Raw genomic sequence first — 16,321 nt, forward strand, 5'->3', positions numbered from 1 at the left:
TTATGGGCCAGTGTGGGAATCAAAGCAACATGGGTATCATTTCTTTTTCTAGTGAAAATTGACTGATTTTAAATGACCTTTTACAGTGCAATCAGTTGGCAAGTTGAGATTCCCCGTCTCTGGGTGGGCTGTCAGATTGGAAAAGTCACACCAGACTCAGCAATAACAAGGAAGTTACAGAGTTTTGGGTTAAAGTGTTGGGTTAGAAGGAGGTAGGGACTCGTTCAGATTTCCTACCCTGCACCCCACCACCTCTCATCTCCTGGTCTAAAATAGGATGCGTCATCTCTAAACACAGGCACAGTTCCAGCCTGAAGACAGCCAGACACCCCCTCACAGAAAAAGCTAGTTTCTACCTCCCCTGGGGCAAAAGAGATCACTATTTTGGCTTAAAATTTTTCTCCTCCAGCTCCTGCTAAGCCAGATAAACAACGATTCTGTTGTGTCAACAAAGCACTTAATTAAACTGAAGACAATATCAATTAGAACTCATGAATAAGATTTATTCCCAGATAGTAGAAGTCCGTGGAATGAAGGTGTCCTGGGTTTCATTATTCAAATGCTCCCTGAGGGGAATAGTGCAGCTGGTTGGCCCCATTGGATAGGTAGGGAAACTGAGGCACCAAAAGCTTAATGACATGGCGAGAGTCCCTAAATGAGTCTCTCATAAAAGCTAAGACTGGAGATTGGCAGTGTTTCTCTTCCTAATCTAAGTTTGCTAGCTATTGGGGCTAATTTGCTAAACACTCAGGAGAAACGTGAAACGTCCTTTGGTAGAGTTGCGGCATAAAAAAGTGGATGGAAACCAAAATTTGTGCCAGGGCGGGAAATAAGAAGGCTCTTCTGGCTTCCAACCAAACTGTGTGTTTGCCGGGCCTCCTTGCAGAGCCCCTCCCAAAACCGTCCACTCAGCCCATCGCACCAGGACCAAACTGCCTTTGGAACATAAAATGTGAGCCAGGATGTCAGGTGGCCAAGATGAACAGGCTGAACCCAGGTGACAGGCACAGGGACCACTGGGCACAGTGGTGATGAGTAGAACCACACTCTTCAGAAAGAGGCTGGACAGGCAGCCTCTTTGTCCAGCCTCTTTCTGAATTGAGAAGCAGTCTCTGAATTGAGATCCTGGAGTTCTCTCTGGCCTCCTAAAGACTAGAGGTCTTCTGCTCCTCCAGGCCAAGGAAACTTAGACAGAGACAAGGTCTAAGATGGGGACCAACAGCTGGCCGGGGTCGCTGACCTTGCACGGGCTGGGCCCCTCCCAGTTACCCTGAGTTGATGGTGTATACAAAGCCTGTGGCCCGCTCAGATCCCTCCCCAAGCAGCCCAGTCATAGGGAGCCCCTCAGGGCTCCATTCCCCTCTCAGCTCCCAGCGTGTCCCCATTCCTACTGCCTACTTTTAGTTCCACCAGCAAGAAATAACAGGGCCTGAGAAGGCCAAGTGCTGAGGAACTGGCCAGACCCTTCAGCCCATGGCTCCCTGGCTGGAGTGGCCCTTTCCAGGATTTGGTCCCCACCCAGCCAGCAGGGAGCATGGTGAGGGGGCAGCTGAGAATCCTAGCCCTCCTCACCCCTCCCCACCCCCAGTGACTAAATCTCTCAGATCTGTCCATCCCCGCTGGGATTCAGAGTTCCCCCAACCCCCAGGAAAGTGCAGGGACAGACTCTCAGCCAAGGAGGGGGGCCTGGTGGTCCAAAGGAGAGACTGGCTCTTTTCCTTTTGTTTGCTCACAGGAGGGGACAAATGCCCTGTGTGCACAGAGGTTTGATGTGACAACTTGATAGACCACATGAGGGTTTCAGCAAAGGCCTCCCGACCCTGCTCTCCATGCATTAAGATAATGATGGGGTGTGTGCCCCAGCACATTTCAGATCTTGGCCACAAAGGCCCTCCTTCCTTCTGTTTTCTTCCTCCAGCTCAGTTTGCACACAGGTTCCCAGAGACTCTTGGCAGCTTTCTCTCAGGCAGAATGAAGTTGTGAGCTGCGTGGGAGGCAGTTAGCGAGAATGTTGCAGCCTCCTTAATGAGGGACAATAGCTCTTCTTGGAGCCATTAAGCTGCAGCTATGGAGATGGGGAACCCCAATTAGAAAGGAGTGGGAGAAGAAAAGAGGAGGGTCTGAGAGATGCCTGCGGGACAGATTGTATCTTTGGTGGTTCTGTGGGACCCATGGGTGGAGCTCTGGCTGGTTGAGTTTAGAATCTGCCTTCCTTCTCCAGGTAAGACCTTCCAATGGCTGTAGAGCCAACCCATAGGGTGGTGACCCTTCTCAATACATGAGCTGAAAGGAGAAGGAAAACTTAACCGGAGAGCAGGGCTTTTCTATAAGTTTGAGGCTCGGATATTATAGGAGTAAGAAAGGAAACGGCATTTATTTAATGGACATTCTCTGTAAGTTTTACTGCATTAGGTATGTGTGCATACGGGTATTCGTATCATAGCCCATAGCTCTCTTTTGTTCTGGCTCTGAGCTCAATCACATTATGTTTACAGCAAGATAATAATCCTGGATTTTCCGTGGCTCTCTCTGTCAGAGTATAAGATTAGCTCTTGAATTCATTAACAGCCATCTCCTTTTAAATGTCAGATAACTTTTTAAATGCCAAGTACTTACACAACACCTTCTGTGCAATTCAAATCAGCTTTACCAAATTAACTCATTAATCTTTATTGTTTCATTTGCTGAAGAGAAAGGCTTCCAGGTGTTTTTAGCACAACATGAAAATATTAGTTACGATACAGTATAGGTGGGTTTTGATTTTCCACTGTTTCACCCTTCCGTGGGTTTTGTAATCATTCCCATTGAAGCCTGTACACACACAAAAAGAAGATACAAAAAAAGCTTCAGGCATCTCTGCTTTCTACTAATCCCCCCATTTTCCTTCCCTTCTGTCTATCCTTATGCTTCTTATCCTCATCCTTCTGCAACTTCAGATAATTGACTCCTGTTTACTATTTATTCTGTTCTCTTTGCTGTCAGGATAGCCCAAGAGGCGCTCTCCCACCTAGAAAACAGAAGCGTGCCTCGCAGGATCGGGGATGGAGCCCAGAGGGCTGGTCAGAACAGGCCTAGGACTCAGGAATTCCACTTTCCTTTTCAGAGGACCCCGGCACAGTTTTACCTCTGAATAATCAGAGACAGGCCACCCTGACGGCTAAAGAGAGAGCCTTCCATGGTTGAGTCCTTCTTGTCACCCAGCTCTCTGCCCCAGTCATCTCCAAAGTCTTGCCTCATCACCCAAAGGCAAGTCCCACCCCTCCCTATCCTATCCCATTTCATTGTCTTCATAGATTTATCACTATCTAAAATCATCCTGCTTCTGAACGTGTTTGTCTGACACATACAGTATCACTGTATAAATAACAGCTTAATTGCATAAATGCAAAACCATCCCAACACATGGCTTTCTTGCCAGATTTCAACTTTCTGACTTTTTTCTCCCCTTCTCACCACCTCCCAGAATCCTCTTTATATATTTAATCTTTTCTTTCCTCTCATCTCCTAAGCCCCCTTTCACTGTCATTTATTTGTTAGAACATTCGAATGTAATAAGCAAAAACACTTCTTCGCATTCCAGTGACTATAGAACCTTCATGAAGACATTCCATCAAGCTAAAATTCATGGCCCCTAAAGTTAAGGAGATGAACCATACAGTCAAAAGAATTGTTTTATCAAAAGATTTATAGGCCGGGGGGCACCTGGGTAGTTCAGTTGGTTAAGTGTCAGACTCTTGATCTCAGCCCAGGTCTTGATCTCAGGGTCATGAGTTCAAGCCCCATGTTGGGCTCCACGCTGGGTATGGAGCCTACTTAAGAAAACAAAAAAAAAAAAAAAAAAAAGATTTACAGGTCAGTTGATTTGGAGAGATTTTCCCAAAGCCTCTCAACTCCCTACTCTTCAGTCTGAGTCCCACATCAGGAGTTAAAGTAATTCTAGCCATTGGAACTGGCTGTGACTATGCTTTTGTCCCCTGGACTAACACAAAATCTTCTCCTGAAGGTAATGGAGAACTTTCCCTCAAATCAGTGTCGTCTGATTTCTATTATCGCACCCAGTGATTTCATGCGTGATTTTGGAAGCTAGGAAGTTCAAAATTTTTGTCTGATTCTAGCTTGGACCAAATGTTTTCATTTGTTCTAGAAACAGGGAGGGGCTCTCTCACTCCAAGGAGCTTATCAGATATATGACTGAGATGACAAAAAATTGGATATGTGTTTGTCCAGAAAAGTCTTTATCTCTAGCCACATTTCAAAACAAAGGAAACGGGCGGAGGTGTTCATCAAAATGATGGCTCTTTGTGGGGACCCAACTGCTAATTCATCATTAATATTTTAAAATAAATGTTATAGGAGGGGGAGTTTATAATGGCCCAGAGAGACATCCGAGATCTAAAAAATATGGAAATGATCAAATCCACACCCACGGTGATCTCATGGCATACTAGTGACCCCAGCAAATCAGTCCTGAAAAATAACAGATAACTTTCCTCTTTGGAACTGAGGAGCCCATGCTACGCGGAGGACAGGCTCTGGAGGTCAGCCCATACTTCTGGTCGAGCCGTCTTCACTGGCCTTCCCCATGGTAACTGAATCCGGCAACACAAAGCTTGCCCCAATGTGATTGTTCCTCTTGTTCAGCAAATACCTGTCAAGTAGGTACTGTTTCCAGACTCAGTGCCTCAGAACAGCACAGTCCTGGGTCCTGCCCTCATGGAGCTTACAGTGGGCGGGGAGGCGAGTCAGCCGTCCTGCAGGGCCATCCTTGGGGACCACAGGGGACGTGCTCGGTGCTATGGGTGAAAGGCCCAGATGAGTCAGGCCTTAAGAAGGAGGAGGAGTTAGGAGGGAGGCATGTGTTCCCTTGAAAGGGAAGGCCATTGCTCCAGGAACTAAAAGGTCAGTGCTGGCTGCAGCTCTTTGCACTTGCTTTTCCCACAGTGAGGTAAACCGTTCCTGCAGAGAGCCCCACAGAACCTGCCCTGGCCTTCTTCAGAGCTTTGTTCAAACGTCACTTTTTTTTTTTTTTTTTAAGATTTTATTTATTTGAGAGAGAGAGAGAACATAAGTAGGCAAAGGGGCAGGCAGAGGGAAAGGGAGAAACAGGCTCTCCACTGAGCAGAGAGCTGGATGCGGGACTCGATGCCAGGACCCCAGGATCACGACCCGAGCCAATGGCAGATGCTTAACTGACTGAGCCACCCGGGCGCCCCTCAAGCATCACCTTCTTATAGATCCTTCTCTGAGTGCCCTGCTGAAAACTGCAGCCTCAACTGCCATCCCCAGCTCTTCCTCACTCCCCTCTCTGCAGTATTTTTCTTCATATCACAAATCACTGGCAGACATAACCTGTGTTCCCCTTGCTTCTTATCTCCTCCCTCCCAGTGGAATGTCTGTGCCGTTTCCACAAGGGTGGAGACTTCTCTCTGCTTCCTGCGCTGTCGTCTCTGCTCTGCGGGGCATAGCAAAGGCACTCAACAAATATTAGTTGAATGACAGAATGAGGCAGGAGAGATGGTCCGGGGCCATCTCTTACCAGGCAAACAGGGTCTTCTAAGTGGGTTGGCCTTCATGCTGAGGCAAAGGCCTTCTACTGTTGTAAGCAGAGGAGAAGACTGGTGTGGTCCTCTTTGCGTCTTGGAAGACCGCCCAGCCTGGAGTATGGAGCAGGGGCAGGAAAGCAACTTCAGATCGAACTTTGTTGTGCTCTGAATCATGACATCATTTGCCTGTCGTGGTAACAGGAGGGAGCAGAGCCCAAGAAATTAAAGAGGCCCCAGGGGCCTCGCATTCTTCCTTCCCTCTTGCTAGATGCATTCAAATCACTCTTCCTAAGGTATCAGCTACATTTTAAGCTTGCAAATAGACTGGAATCTTGCTATAATCTTATCTGCAAGGTGGATCTGATAACCTTTTGTGGAAACCACGGCAAGCATTGAAAAGATCTCATTAAGAAAGGAGCCTGGGGCAGACGGTGATTTCAGCTCTGCCATTTACCAGCTGTAACTCCTAGTGCCTCATCTGGGAAATGGGAATAACAAGAACGGGGTTGTTGTGAGGACTGAACACAGGAAGGTCCTTTTTGCCCCTTTCCCATTATACTGACCCCAGCTACGAATTAATAACCAGTCTTGGATTATCCTCTATACATCTGGGCCCCCTGTGGCTTCGATGGCAAAAATAGGTGTTATGACTAGTGTTCCAACGATGAAAAATTACTTTCTATAAATATTTGGGGATTTAGACTAGCTCTTGTCGCACTGTATATCATTCCTATGAAAGTTGGGCTTTCTGCTTCTCTTCACAGGGAGCCCAGCAGTCCTTGGAGGCAGCAGCTCAGAAGACAGGAGAGCCTCAAAGTTGTATAAATAAAGGGCTGATATGTTCAAACAGAAAAGAATTTTACACGCGCAAGCTGCACATCGACATGACGCCGTTCCTGAAGGTGATCTCACACTGAGAAGACGAGGGGTTTTAGAGACATGTACACAGGCATTCCAGTTAATACATTTCTGCATGGTACAAAAACAGCTTCAGAAGTCCCTCAGAGTTCCTGCTTTATCAGAAGGGACAGAAAATAGGCAGTTTGTAGCGGATGAAGGAAGAACAAATTAGGACAGTAATCACAGCCAGCCATCGGGGACAAATCAGTTGGGTGTCTGGTTTGGGTGGTGGGGGACAGAGAAAAGAGAGGAGAAAGGACAACCTTGAACTACCTCATAAAACAAGCAAATACAATTCATTTTTTTCTTGACGGTAGCTAAAATAATTGTTACTCTTTTATCACCGTAACTGAGTGGAGCTGGTTTTCTGACCGGAGGACAAGACTGATTCTTGGTAACTATTTACAAGTCAACTGTGTATCTTCTTTGAATGTCTGAACTTATTTTCTGTTGTCTAAGGGTTCATTATTCTCCTAAGCACAACTTCAAATCTAGTTAAGGGTCCTGAGCGTTCCTGTGGTGGGATGTCATTTGTCCACCACTGCAATAGTCTCTCCTGTCCCCGGCATGTGACACGGAGCCTGGCACTGGAAGGCGCTCACTGATGGCCCCATAAATGGGCCCCCTTCTAATCCAATAGCCCTCTGGCTTGGGGTCCTCTTCTCACCCATTCTTTGCCCCCTAAAAGCTGAACGAACTGGAAATAAGTGATCAGGGAGTAAAAGAATACTAATCAGGAACCAAGCAGGCAAGGCTTGGCATGGAAGGATCTCCGATCCAACCCTATTAGAGCAACGTCCCAGGCCCTAGATAAGGAGTGACTAGTAGAGATGCCTGGGTGGCTCAATTGGTTAAGCGTCTGCCTTTGGCTCAGGCCATGATCCCAGGGTCCTGGGATTGAGTCTCACATTAGGCTTCTTGCTCCCTCTGTCTGCTGCTCCTCCTACATGTGCTTCCTCCCTCTCTCTCTCTCTCCCTGGCACATAAATAAGATCTATCAAAAAAATTTTTTCTTTAAATAAGATATATTTTTAAAAAGAAGAAGTGACCAGGAAAGAGAGAAACAGAGGAAAAGAAATCAGATCCCTGCAGGTTCGTGATGGTGGCACTAGCTAATGCTGTAAAGGTCAGAGGCTTGGGAGGTCATGAGGGTCACCCCCTCACCTCAGTGAATCCGGAGTTCTCAGGTTACATCTTCTCTCGGCCACTCCAGTCCCAGCCCAGCAGTGTGGGACTTCAATGAAGAGTTATGTGTCTTTCCCCAGTCTGTCTCACTCCATGGCTGGCCTCTGCATTCCTCCGTTTCCTTTTGGTTAGGGTCTCTCCCCATGTAACAAGATGGTCACTGACTTGTCTTTTCTAGATCATTCTGGTACTGAATCTCATTGGTCCAGCTTGGGTCACATCCCCATGCCCAGATGAATCAGTCTGATCAGGAAATTGAAATACACTAATTGGCCCAGCCCAAAGTCACAGGCACCAAAAAGGAAAAAGAGGATCCTTATAACCCTAATAAGAGAGAATGATGCTGGACAGGAAAAAAAAAATTTTTTTTTTTGCTACAAGTATTCAAAACAATGAGTTTAATTCATTACATAGTTATATTAGTTCCACAGACTGGGTGGCTTAATGGAAATTTATTTCCTCACAATTCTGGAAGCCAAAAGTCTGAGATCTAGGTGTTGGAAGGGTTGGTTTCTCCTGAGGCCTTTCTCCTTGGCTTGTAGATAGCCATCTACTCCCTTTGTCTTCACATGGTCCTCCCTCTGCACATGTTTGTGTCCTAATCACCTCCTCTTATGAGACACCAGTCATGTCGGATTAGACCCCACGCCAATAATGAGCTCACTTTAAGTTTTTAAAGACCATACCTCTGAGGACAGTCACATTCTGAGGTACTCATGGTGGGCCACAATATATTAATTTTGGAGGAATACCGTTCACTCTAAAATACTTATGAAACAATCCTGTTTTTCTTAGCATCCGCTTAGTTCTCCCCTTAGGGCCTGTAGAATCATGGTTAGTACTTCCTGGGATATCATCAACATCATCAGTAACTCACTCACTGAATGTGTCTGGCCCTTTTTGGGCATTTGGAATACATCAGCAAATGGAAGAGACCAGGATCCTTGTCCTGCCCTAGGCAACATGTATAGTATGTCCAAAAGTGATAATTACTATGGAAATGAGATAGATATATTTACGGAGCATCTAGAAACTGCAGAATTCAGAGTGTAGAATTTTACAATAATTTTTTTGTGTGTTGAGTGTCCACAGTGCTTTTGAGTTATGCTTTCTGTTCAGTAGTGTTGGCACCGTGTTACAGAGGGAAGGCATTGTCATCCAGAGGGCCCACTTTCCAGTCCACCCTTTCCAAGGCTCACAGAAACTGTAACTCAGCCTGTTTCTGCAGGGGACTCGCAGAGCACACGGGAGGCTTTCTACCTCCCAGGCTGTCCTTCTCCAAAAGATCACACCTTTTCTTGGGAATGTTCAGTGTTAAAAGCTCTCCTTCGGTAAACCTTCCCCTTCTTGGCATGGTAGCTCCTGGATTCTTAGGAAATCCTTAAATATTGCAGGAAAGGACAGATCTCAGATCTTGCGTAGAAAAGGATGGTGAATTCAAACAGAGAAAGTCCTGTCCTCAGCATCTGGAGCTTAACAGAAACCAGCTCATTTTACACATGTCATTTGTACATTTCCTGCCTATCCACAGGGCTTTTCATTCATTTTTCTTCTTCCTGGTGCGTGTAGGAAGCACTGAACATTTCAGGGTTTGAGAGTAAGAGATAAAAATATTGAGGCAGAAAAGGGGAATGGAAAGGGATGCAAATAATCATAATTGCTAACATTACCGAGCACTTACTCTATGCCAGACTCTGTTCTAATGCAAGAACTCATTTAATTCACAAAACGAACCCGAGAAATAGGTAACATTATCCCATTTGACAGATGACAAATCTAAGGCATTGAGAGGTTAAGTCACTCCCCAAATGTCCTACAGTTAGTAAATGACAGATACAAAGACAGCCCAGCTCCAGAGCCCATGTTTTCAACCATCTTCCTTAAAGCCTCACTGCAAACCCCAAATGAGTGACCTTGTAACACTTCTGGGACTGTGCTTGCTCTTTAGTAAAATGGAAATAGTAATACTGGGACGTCCATAGTTGCCCCTCAACGGTGAGGCAAGAATTACAAGAAATAATAATCTTGAAAGAATGTCCACACCTACAAAAGATTCATAAAGGAGAAAAAAAAAAAAAATTTGTTGATTCCTACTTAGGACCAGGTCCATGTTAGAACTTTATTTAATTCCGCTCCCCACCCACCCCTTCCTGGTGAGTGTGTGGATCTCCACTGTGCAGACGAGGAACCGGGGCTGGTAAAATGAGCCAGTGATTGGTGACGTGGGGCCAGCCGAGGGCGCTAGGAGCTAAAGCCGCAAAACCAGCAATACCTGGTCTTGACAAGGTCAGTCTACTCTTTTCCTGTGAAGAACTCAATGGTACATCTTTGTTTCAACTTTAGAACTATGAGAGGAGCAGAGAATTAATAATGTACTTAAATCTTAATAACACAAGATACCTTATGATTTTCAAAAATCGGTTTTCTTTATTAAGAAAATGTGTGGGATATTTATAATACACAAGAAAAGTACTACCTTGAGGTAGAAACTCTTAGATACTGAATTTCTTTCTTTTTCTTTTCTTTTTTTTTTAAGATTTTATTTACTGGGGCCCCTGGGTGGCACAGTGGGTTAAGCCTCTGCCTTCAGCTCAGGTTATGGTCTCAGGGGCCTGGGATGGAGCCCCACATCAGGCTCTCTGCTCACCAGGGAGCCTGCTTACCCCTCTCTCTCTGCCTCCTTCTCTGCCCACTTGTGATCTCTGTCCATCAAATTTTATTATGTGTCAGAGAGAGAACATAAGCAAGGAGAGGAGCAGGCAGAGGGAGAAGCAGCCTCCCCGCTGACCACGGAGCCCAATGCAGGACTTGATCCCAGCACCCTGGGACCGTGACCTGAGCTGAAGACTCACATTCAAGGACTGAGCCACCCAGGCATCCCCCCCCTTTTTTTTTTCAAGATTTCCTTTAATTTATTTTGAGAGCGATAGAGAGAGCAAGCACAAGCAGAGGCAGAAGAAGAGGGAGAAGCAGACTCCCTGTTTAGCAGGAGCCCGATGTGGGACTCGATCCCAGGACCTTGGGATCACAACCCAAGCTGAAGGCAGACATTTAACAGAATGAGCCCCGGCAGACGACCTTGGATAGATTTTCTTCCGTTATTAAGAAGCTGTTGAAATTAGTCATTTAGATGCATGTACTGTGGTATGTTACACAGAATTTCCAAATGTATTTTCCTAAACAAGCCTTTCAGGAAGAAGCCCGTACAGTATTTATTACTACTCCCATTTCCCAGATGGGGAGAGTGAGGGGCAGAGGGAGGTCGTGTAGCTGGCTGCTGGCCCACCGGCTCCCCACTCTGACTCGGGCATCCCACGCTCCTCCATTCTTCCGGAGCCCCTCAGGAAAGCCTGCACTGGGCCTAGAAGTCCCATGCTGGAGGGGGCATTGCACGCAGGGGTAGTGGGCAAGACTAGTGGAAGATTCTCCAACAAGAGGAGAACTGCAGGCCACCTGGCCCGGCCCCTGTCCGCAGAGGAAACTGGGGCTTGGGGTTTAAGTCAGCGGCATGCTCTGTAAGGCAGGAAGTGTAGGAGTAGGGCCTCGGGGCAGTCTGACCGCAGGACCCGCACCCCAGCCACTCGGGCAGCTGCGTCTCTCGTCTGGGTTCGGTGCTGCACTTTGTGCTTAGGAAGCGTTTGTTCCTGTCCCCACCCACCCCAGCCCAGGGATACCACCCTGCCGCCGGGGCTCGGTCTAAACACAGCTCAGCCCTCTCACTGGTTTGCTTGAAGTTTCTTAACCACGTCCCCATGGGCCTTCTGGTTAAATCCTGGCATCAAAGATGTATTTCTTTTATAAATAGAAAAATAGAACAAATCCTTTTTTTTTTTTTTTTTTAAACTCCATCCTGCATCCTGCAAGGTCTGGCCCATATCTCATTCAGCTGTCCACGCTCGGCAGCCACACCACACTACCCCCTGACCCGCACCGGCTGCTTCCTCCGCCGGGAACTCCCCTATCTCCCCGTCCCTGCAAGGCTCAGCGCCTTGTCCCCTGGCAAACAAGCCTTCCTCGGACTAACTCAGCTTTGCGTCCTGGGGGGTCCTGCGGAAACCTGTCGTGCTCTGTCACAAGTACCACAGCATCACAGGCCTGAGTTTTATGTCGTTTCTCCACAAGCCAGGGGCTCTGTGCTCCCAGGGCCTAGCGCACGTCCCGGCACCCAGCACCCAGCACCCAGCAGTGCTCATGGGCTGAATGAACGGATGGAAAGCAAACGACTTGGCCAGAATAACCGAGTGGGATGATGGAATTTTCAGTCCTTCGGTTTGTTTCACTCACTCACAGGGTGTTAGGAGCTTCGATCACTCGGTTTAGTCGTTGCATTGGTAATTCATACTAAAAATGACAAATTGCATTTTATTTGCTTTAGACTTTTTTTTTTAAGATTTTATCTATTTATTTGAGAGGGAGTGAGAGCACAGAGGGAGAGTGAGAGAAAGAAGCAGACTCCACCTGAGCAGAGAGCAGGAAGCAGGGCTAGATCCCAGGACCCTGAGATCATGACCTGAGCTGAAGACAGATGCTTAACCCACTGAGCCACCCAGGCGCCCCGGTTTAGGTTTTTAAAAATTGATATAGTTGGCCTACAATGTCATGTTAGTAATATTTTTGTTTTTGTTTTAAGATTTTATTTATTTATTTGACAGAGAGAGACAGCTAGAGAGGGAACACAAGCAAGGGGAGTGGGAGAGGGAGAAGCAGGTTCTCTGCTGAGCAGGGACCCTGATGTGGGGCTCAATCCCAGGACCCCGGGATCATGACCTGAGCCCAAGGCAGACGCTTAACCACTGAGCCACCCAGGTGCCCAGTAGTTTTAGTTTTTTAATTCGGATTTTGAATTTGAAATATACTCAGATGGTCTTTGAAAATTTGAGTATGAAAGGGTATGTCTCTTAGCTATTCAGCTCCCCTCCCCTTGGGTTCCACTGTGGCTAGCTTCCTGTGTGTCCTTCCTGGCCTGTAGTACTCATGCATAAGCCAGTACACGTAGAAGAATACACAGACACATGTTTTATACACACTTTAATATCATATACATTGTTCAGAGTCTTACATCTTTTTTCTTAATTAGAGTTCTTCCTATGTTAATTCATAAAGAGATGCTTTTGCAGTTGTATAATATTCCATAGTGTGAATTACCATAATTTATTTGACTAGTCATCAATTGGTAGCACTTGTAGGTTGTTTCAAAACTGCTAAAGTAAATGACCTTAGGTATAAGTCATTTATCACGTGTGTTTATTTATCTAAAACATGATAGGGTTTTTTTTATAGTTTTCTGAGCAACAGACAGAATTTCAAATTCAGACTACTTCTTTTTCTAATAGAGACCTGCCAGAAGATTCTTTAAAAGTCCCTCCCTCTGCCCCATCTCCCCATTCGTAAAATGAAAATATTTCTTGCCCTGAAGGCTCATAGCTACAGGTCGTTAAGACTGAAGGTTTGTCTTTCTTGTCTTTGAAATTCTCCCAAAGGAGCAAGCTTGTTTCTCCCTTTTAATCCAATTTCCTGTAGATTAAAAGGACTTATAAAGAGGAATTTGTCTTTCAGTTTATCTCTTTTCTACTCTTATAACTTAGCAGTTTACAGTGACTGAGGTGGGTTTTCCTGCTGTAATTTTTCAAAAAAAAAAAAAAAAAAACCTTTCCATTTATTTAGGGATGAATGCTTTTCACTGCACCAAGGCCAAATCTGCTTTGTCTCCAAAATGAGAAATCCGAAAGAAAGAAAATAACTGTGCTTGCTTCAGAAGCACATGCACTGAAATTGGAATGATTACAGAGATTAGTACGAGGCCCACGTTGGTATAGAGATTACTAAAAAAAAATAATAATAGGGCGCCTGGGTGGCTCAGTGGGTTAAGCCGCTGCCTTCGGCTCAGGTCATGATCTCAGGGTCCTGGGATCGAGTCCCGCATCGGGCTCTCTGCTCAGCAAGGAGCCTGCTTCCCTCTCTCTCTCTCTCTCTCTGCCTGCCTCTCTGTCTACTTGTGATCTCTCTCTGTCAAATAAATAAATAAAAATCTTAAAAAAAAAAATAATAATAATAATAATAAACTTAAAAAATAAAACAATAAAAGTTTAAAAAGCCAAAAAAGAAAATTGTTTACCTGCTCTAGCTCTATTTTTTTAACATACCTTATTTATTTATGTATTTATTTATTTAATTATATAATCTCTATGCCCAATGTGTGGCTCGAACTCACAACCCTGAGATCACAAGTCACATGCTCTTCTAACTGAGCCAGTCAGGTGCCCCAGCTCTAGCTCCTTTATGTCAGACTGTCTCATCGGCTACCAACATGAAGCTAACAAGTGAGAAACACACAGGGTACAAACCAGTAGAGTAAGGAGAGAATGTCAAACAAATTAGCAGATAATTAATTATCTCTTCCCAAAGCAGCTTGGACATTTGATAACAAATAATTCTAACTGCACAGCCAGTTAGGACCACTGTCACGGAGATTTCTAGATGGTGGACGGCACTAGTTTGTATGGTGAAACACCGTACAAGCTGATGTTTGAATGGTGAAACACTGGGAGAAAGAAGGAAGAAGGGATTAGATGTGATGAAACCCCCAATCCGTGGTAATCCTGGAAACTCTACAAAAGGCCAATCTGACCCTTTTGCTTCCCCTCCTTAAACCCTCAGTACCTTCCATTTGTTCTGAAGACCAAAGCCCTTAATCTACCGTCAAGGCCCAGGGATTCTGATTCATCCCACCCTTCCCATTCTTTCAGAGTCTGCTCTCATCACCCCAGTCATCCATCAAGTCTGTGGAAGTACCTTGCTTCCTTCCCGAGTTGGACTTGGCGTGTGGCATTCTTCTCCTTGCTGCCAGTTAAGGCCAGGCATGGAGCCCTGTCCACATGGATGGGCAAGCCCCCCACAAGAGAAGTACAGCTGAGACCCCACCGGTGCTCAACACTGCAGCTAAGCCCACCTGCCTCTTTAGCTTCCTTCCCGGGGCTGCTAGACTTCTTGGACACTGGAAGTTAAAATAGGCTGACAAAGAAGAAACACTAAGAAAATTTGGTTTCCTTTTACCAAAGGGCATGGACCACAAGAGTGTTTGCCTTTATTTTGCCTTACATATTTTTTATTATGTATTAACCTCATAGGAAAATGGAGACGAGCTAGACGATTATGAAGAACCAGGAGAACCCCTCGGAGAGAATCATCAAGATTACCAAGGTAGAGACAGCTGGGTTGGGTTTTAAATCTTATCACAATAATTGTCTGATGAGGTTTGCACTGGTTCAAAGATGTTAATGCAGAATGACCCCTCCACTTCCTCTCAGGGCTAGAAGTCAGAAAACATGCCAAAATGCCGAGTTCAGACGCTGACGGTTCTTAGTGCATCACAGACCTACTGATGATTGCGTGCTTTTATATCCTTGGGCTTACTGAAAGATTTCTGTCCTGCCAGGGGCAGCAGACTGATGACAGAGAATGGAGACTCTGGGGCATCAGGAACAGGCTGTATGAGCCCCTCCCCATCTCTGATCCCCTTGCTTGCCCACGGGCTCGGATATGCGGGTGCAGGAGCTGAGGTTCCCTGCCCAGAGGGTTAGTATTCCAGCAGAGGTGGCAACCAGTATCTTTAGAGACCCAGACCTTGCTGCCCACCACCCTGGGTGGCCAGAGCTGTTCAAGTGTGGCTCCTCCAAAATTGATAGTGCATTTAATGATGATTCTAGGAAATATTGGGCCTAGAACTGGGCTTTTTGGCATAGTTCATGTTCCTAGACCTGAGCTCAACTCTAAGCTCTTCGTGGGGGGCACCCGTGTATCTGCGTGATGCTACGTTTGGATAGCCCCAGGGAACAGGACTGTTCGTTATCCTCGTTGCATCTTGTGGGAGTGGAAACTGGTATGTGAGAGACTCTTGTGTTCCCACGGGGTAGACACAGTGCTGGCTGGAAAGAACTGGTTGTTGTTGGCTGTACAAAGGCATCCAGCAGAAGGAGCAAATAGGGGCATATGCTCTGCTCCCAAAGCCAAGCAGCTCAGGACTGGGGGTCTCCATGCACTGGGGGCTCCTCTTCCTACTTGGCCGGTCTACTGGGGTGCCTTGCTTGGTTCATATAAAGTGCTCTACATAGGCTAGCAGCAGCTCTGAGCAGCTGAGTGGAGAACGTGGTCTCTGCCGTAACCCCTCTGTGCCTCAGTGTCCTTAACTGGGGCTGAAGATAGTACTCCCTACGTAAGGCTGCATGAGGAGGAAATGAACTAATTCATACACAGTAGCCCTTTCACGAATATTAATCTTGACTTGGATATCATAATGATTAAGCGTCTACCCTCTCATGGCCACGGTTTATCAACCTCTGAAATGAAACCACAACTCTTCCTATCTCCTCTAGAACCCATAAGGTGAGGAAGACTGTGAAAGCTCACCAGAGATAAATGCACAAAGTCACGGATTTGGGATTTTACCCTAAACTTGATATTTTTCTGTTTACATATTTTATTATTTCTTTCAGTTGACATTCTAGACAAAAACAATTTTTATACTCATTTTAGAAGATTTCATTGCTAGGGCACCCGGGTGGCTCTGTTGGTTGGCTATGTTGGGTCACAATCTCAGGGTCATGGGATTGAGCCCTACGTAGGGCTCCAAGCTGGGTGTGGAGCCTGCTTGAAATTCTCTCTCCCTCCTTCTCCCTCTGCCCACCATCCCTCCT

The 16,321-nt window shown here is 46.0% G+C and overlaps 1 protein-coding gene across 1 annotated transcript in view; it reads left to right on the top strand.

Moving 5' to 3' along the window:
* The window catches only part of LOC111149589 (KIAA2012 ortholog), a 103,390-nt gene that overhangs the window by 59,721 nt on the left and 27,348 nt on the right, over positions 1 to 16,321 (top strand). Inside the window, exons 14-15 of the mRNA XM_022506758.1 lie at positions 6,308 to 6,445; positions 14,756 to 14,828. Of these exons, the coding sequence (XP_022362466.1) occupies positions 6,308 to 6,445; positions 14,756 to 14,828 (211 nt within the window). The remainder of the gene's footprint in view (positions 1 to 6,307; positions 6,446 to 14,755; positions 14,829 to 16,321) is intronic.

The sequence above is a fragment of the Enhydra lutris genome, unplaced genomic scaffold (genome assembly GCF_002288905.1).
Source record: "Enhydra lutris kenyoni isolate GAN:26980312 unplaced genomic scaffold, ASM228890v2 scaffoldscaffold1, whole genome shotgun sequence".
In the NCBI taxonomy this organism is placed as follows: domain Eukaryota; kingdom Metazoa; phylum Chordata; class Mammalia; order Carnivora; family Mustelidae; genus Enhydra; species Enhydra lutris.